This window comes from Anopheles darlingi, chromosome 2 (assembly GCF_943734745.1).
Source record: "Anopheles darlingi chromosome 2, idAnoDarlMG_H_01, whole genome shotgun sequence".
Lineage (NCBI taxonomy): Eukaryota > Metazoa > Arthropoda > Insecta > Diptera > Culicidae > Anopheles > Anopheles darlingi.
The window spans coordinates 24,696,903-24,701,902 of NC_064874.1; the positions used below are offsets into that span (position 1 = coordinate 24,696,903).

General features: G+C 49.5%; 2 protein-coding genes across 5 annotated transcripts in view; one reads left to right on the forward strand and one right to left on the reverse strand.

Moving 5' to 3' along the window:
• LOC125951272 (pyruvate kinase-like) overlaps nucleotides 1-4,577 on the forward strand; it is a 7,034-nt gene extending 2,457 nt beyond the window's left edge. For 2 of the 4 annotated variants that reach the window (XM_049679991.1, XM_049679990.1), the window contains exons 2-4: nucleotides 2,119-3,499; nucleotides 3,581-3,737; nucleotides 3,841-4,577. In XM_049679991.1, coding sequence (XP_049535948.1) covers nucleotides 2,128-3,499; nucleotides 3,581-3,737; nucleotides 3,841-3,853 — 1,542 coding nt within the window. In that variant the 5' untranslated portion in view covers nucleotides 2,119-2,127 and the 3' untranslated portion in view covers nucleotides 3,854-4,577. Of the gene's footprint in view, nucleotides 1-63; nucleotides 559-2,118; nucleotides 3,500-3,580; nucleotides 3,738-3,840 lie in introns of those variants that run through there. The other 2 variants (XM_049679989.1, XM_049679988.1) reach the window with 2 other exon arrangements.
• A 113-nt stretch (nucleotides 4,578-4,690) lies between these two features.
• The window catches only part of LOC125951287 (septin-1), a 22,967-nt gene continuing 22,657 nt past the window's right edge, over nucleotides 4,691-5,000 (reverse strand). Inside the window, exon 5 of the mRNA XM_049680022.1 lies at nucleotides 4,691-5,000. This exon is cut by the window's right edge and continues 1,484 nt beyond it. The gene's annotated coding sequence lies outside the window, so the exon portion shown is untranslated.

Genomic DNA, 5,000 nt, shown 5'->3' on the forward strand with positions numbered 1-5,000 from the left:
CACTCGGTAACATCATCTGGTGTCACTAGTCGGCGCCCTTCGGGACAGGATCGCATTTTCCCGGCACCCAAGTGCGCTTGTCTGTTGTTGGTGGGCTCCAATCGACGAAGCAATAGTGTCATCCGTTCATTCCACTGCCATCCGTTGAATTGTGTGAACCAGCTCCTCCCACGGATCGTCCCCGTTCCGATTGTGCTATCGATTGGTGGTAGAACAGCCGCCCGTGCTGGTGCTAGTAGTTTGTTCTGCTGCTCACCTCACCACGGCAGTGTACTCACCTCCACTCCTAGTACATCCTTTCACTGGAGCGGTTCGCCGGACGTTGCTGATTGGTTCAATAGAGCCGGAACAAGAAGAAGAAGAAGAAGAAGAAGCAGAAGAGCAGGAGCAAATCCGGAGCAAACCTATTGGCCATCGGCAGCAGTTCGCCCAGCAAGCAGTGTAATTCGATCAACCCGAAACCCCGGGTGCACTGATTTCCGTTTCCCCCCACTGATTAGTACCTTTAATCGTGCAGGGATGATGGTGTGGGTGTCCGACTATGACTTCGACCCGAAGGTAAGCGCCAGGGATGCGTGTGTCCAGCAGGATCGCCAAACCATTGAGTCCCATCTCAGACCATCCCGAGCAAGAAGAAGTCATCCTGTTAGTGTGTCCTTCGTACGTGTGTATGTGTACGCCGGTGTTTGTGTGTAACCACCGACAGATGATGCACTAACAACGTTGGACAACCGGGAGTACCATCTCAACTGCTTTTCAAGTGTCTACCGATGACAAGGAGCGAAAGGATCTTAGCAACCAACCCTCAGCGCGCGTCGTCTGGTTCAAGGTGTTCACCTACATCGCCTGCTACGGCCTCAGCTGGCGTTTGTGCCAAAAACGCAGGAGGACACACGTTGAGCACGTTCAGCAAAAGGCGACTCTATTTTTATAGCCCCACGAATCTGCCGAGAAAAGCGTCTAAAACAACGTCATGTCACTAACTCAAACCGCTCGAGGAGGGGATATCGATCAATTTTCGTCACCTTTGTGGCAGGGAATGGTGTGATGGGCAAGGTGCAGGGTGAAGGAGAGGAACCATTATTGAGTAATGTGCCGCTTCCCATCATCATGTATTGAACCCTGTACCAGATAACGATTATTGCCCCCCGTAGCAGCGTTTGCGTACGAGCCAGACCGGTGATGTCTGCCCTTGACCAAGGACAAGCGGAAAATTATTTTCCACCGCGCCCCCATCAAGCCGCCCGTATTATTAATCTTACGGCACACACGTCGCCGTTCCTTTCGTGCGTGCGTGCGTGTGTCTGTTGGTGCGAGTGTGTGAGTGTACTTGTTTCGCTACAGCTGAGCGGTTGTGAGTACGCTGGTCCAACTCGGAGAAATCCTGCATCAGCAGTTTGGTTGGTGGTTGGTCGTCAGGGTTTCTCTCGCCGGTTTCCTTCCAACGCGAAACACCACGGACCATATGATAGGGAGGGAGGAAGCCCTAGAGCAACTATTATGATCGGCTTAATTAAAATGTCTTCATGAAGACACTTGAAAGGTTTGCTCTAGTTCTGACCGTCAAAAAATCCGATTGATGGATAAATTGGCGCGCCACGCTTGCTTTGTGCACGAAAAAGAACGAACAAATACATCATTGCCTAGGTAATGATTACATAAACTATCGGTAAAATGTCCCGGCCCCGTTCGGAGCTTCGAAGTACTGCGCAAGGGCAACCGTTTTGTGTGCAACGAACGTCTTTTATCAAACAGCCGTGTGCTGTACGGGGCACGATTAGAAGTTATGTGCTGTGTGTGTAGTGGAGCAGTGTAAATAATTAGTACGTCACCCACCATCTAGTATCGGTTGCCTCCACACCCTCGGGTCTGGATGGAATCGCAGTGTAAACGAAGTAACTACGAATGGCTACTACGTGCTATTTCTAGTTATATACTGATAGAACGGACAACCCCTCTCACATCAAGTAGGCATTGTAGACATCGTGTGATACGTTTTGTTGGTAAAATTCCACGTTACGTGTAGACTGTGGTTATTTACAAGCTGTGTTGAATGCGCCTCGTTTACTACATCAGCGTGTTCGTGTATTTACCGTTTTCGATTATTCTTTTCCGTAGGCTAAAAAGATGAATCCGGAAGCTGTTTCGCATTTAGAGCACATGTGCTCGCTGGAAATTGACTCGACGACGCCGTTCGTCCGCCTGTCCGGAATCATCTGCACGATCGGACCGGCCTCGGTGTCACCGGACATGCTGGAGAAGATGATGGCGACCGGTATGAACATTGCACGGTTGAACTTTTCCCACGGTTCGCACGAGTATCATGCCAACACGATCAAGAACATCCGCGAAGCGGTTGCCAACTACTCGAAGAAGCTGGGCAAACCGTTCCCGTTGGCGATTGCGCTCGACACCAAGGGACCGGAGATCCGTACTGGCCTGATCGAGGGTAGCGGTACCGCCGAGGTGGAGCTGAAGAAGGGCGAAAAGATTCAGCTGACGACGAACAAGGATCATCTGGAGAAGGGCAACAAGGATAAGGTCTACGTGGACTACGTTAACATCGTCAAGGTGGTCAAACCGGGCGATCACGTGTTCGTGGACGATGGTCTGATTTCGCTCGTCGTCGAGAGCATCTCGGGCGATACGCTTACCTGCACGGTCGAGAACGGTGGAGTGCTGGGTTCGCGTAAGGGTGTTAATTTGCCGGGCGTGCCGGTCGATTTGCCCGCCGTGTCGGAGAAGGACAAGTCGGATCTGGTGTTCGGTGTCGAGCAGGGTGTCGACGTGATCTTCGCATCGTTCATCCGCAATGCCGCTGCTCTGAAGGACATCCGGGACATTCTGGGTGAGAAGGGTAAACACATTAAGATCATCTCGAAGATCGAGAACCAGCAGGGCATGCAGAACCTGGACAAGATCATCGAGGCAACGGACGGTATTATGGTGGCTCGTGGTGATCTCGGTATTGAGATTCCGGCCGAGAAGGTCTTCCTAGCACAGAAATCGATGATCGCGCGGTGCAACCGTGCCGGCAAACCGGTTATCTGTGCAACGCAGATGCTGGAATCGATGATCAAGAAGCCGCGCCCGACGCGTGCCGAAATTTCCGACGTCGCCAACGCCATCATTGACGGTGCTGACTGTGTGATGCTGTCGGGTGAGACGGCCAAGGGTGAGTATCCGCTCGAGTGCGTGCTGACGATGGCGAAGACGTGCAAGGAAGCGGAAGCTGCCCTGTGGCATCGCAATCTGTTCAAGGATCTGGTCGATGCCACTCCTAATCCGCTGGATACGGCTTCGTCGATCGCGATTGCCGGTGCGGAAGCGGCCATCAAGAGCCGTGCTGCCGCCATTATTGTGATTACGACGTCTGGCCGTTCGGCTCATCTCATCTCCAAGTATCGCCCGCGTTGTCCCATTATCGCCGTTACGCGGTTCGCCCAGACGGCTCGCCAGTGTCATCTGTACCGTGGTATTCTGCCCGTTATCTATGAAGGTATGGTTCGGAAGAAGAACGCGAGAAGTCATGTCGCGAGAACTAATGTTTCGTTTATACTTTCTTTTTCGGTTACTCCAGAACCCGCGCTCGAGGACTGGCTGAAGGATGTTGATGCGCGCGTTCAGTATGGTATTGAGTTTGGCAAGGAGCGTGGCTTCATGAAGCCGGGCAACCCGGTCGTGGTCGTAACCGGCTGGAAGCAGGGCTCCGGTTTCACCAACACCATCCGCGTGATGTACGTACCCGATTCTTGCTAGAAGAAGTGTGCGCCGGAATATGATCCTGTGAAGCCTTTCGTACAATGAAACTTTATTTGTTTCCTCCTTTTCTCCCTGCAGCAACGTGGAATAAAAAGCGAGAGACACCACCGGAAGGTCTTTTAATCTCTGTCTCCCTCGTTCCTTCTACCTCCTCTGATATCTCCACTTCATTACACTCCCAGCGAACTAACACCAGCGTAGTCGTGGATCCTAGTTTTTCTCTGTGCAGAGGGAGCTCACCATCATGCACCATGATTTCTTTTAGAAATTATTTTTGTTGCTGCAGGCCGCATTGAATTGCTCCACACACATATATATGCACGCACACTACTAATTTATTTCCTTAAGTCTAAATTATTTTTTGCCAGGGGTCGCATCCATCTCCCGTGTGTAGTATCGATCCGTAAGGAATAGGGAACGAACCATACCAGATGATTGTTATGGCAATTTCTGTTTGATCTGTGTTACCTTTCAATTGGCCACCCTTTGATACTTAGCTAAGTGAGATAGAGAGCAAGCTGAGCTGCTTGTAGCGATTAGGCCACAGGAACTACTGATCCACGGGGTGAATTTGAAAAGGGGATAGAGGGAAACGAGAGATTAGGCGTTGAGAGCAACATTGTGTGCGTGTGTACTACCCTACCGTTTAGCGATATAACTCAGAAGAACAAAGCAAAAGTCATTCTTGTTGAATAAACAATAGTTATCGATGAATGTGAGACAAAACGAATGGGAAAACATTATTCATGATGACCAAAGCAAGTACAAACTCTATGAAACTAATGTAAATGTGCTTACAATTACACTTACCAAAAATGTAACTGTTTCTACATGCTGTAGCTCCGTCATTCTATCAGAATTTTCATTTTTATTCAGCAAGCTATCAGTTTCTCCCAATCCGTTGCTTTATCTCCATTGTGTCGGCTGGCGTTTTGAGTTTCGGGCCGTCTGTTCGTCGTAATGCATTGCATTTACTTATTCATAAAGATGCTGTGAGCATGACAACTTCTTTCTTTTCTGTTGTTTGTTTCATGGACTGAAAATAACCATCATTTCTATGCCGCTAACGTTGTCGTTTCTGTAGTATATCGTTTATTGAAAATTCACTCTTTTGCACGTTTTTAGTGTTTCAACCGAAAGGTAAAAATATATAGTAATACTCTAAAATACCCGCCACTCAATACCACATCACTTCATCTACATTTGCTTTCAATGTAACTTACGGTGCTAAGGGTAGG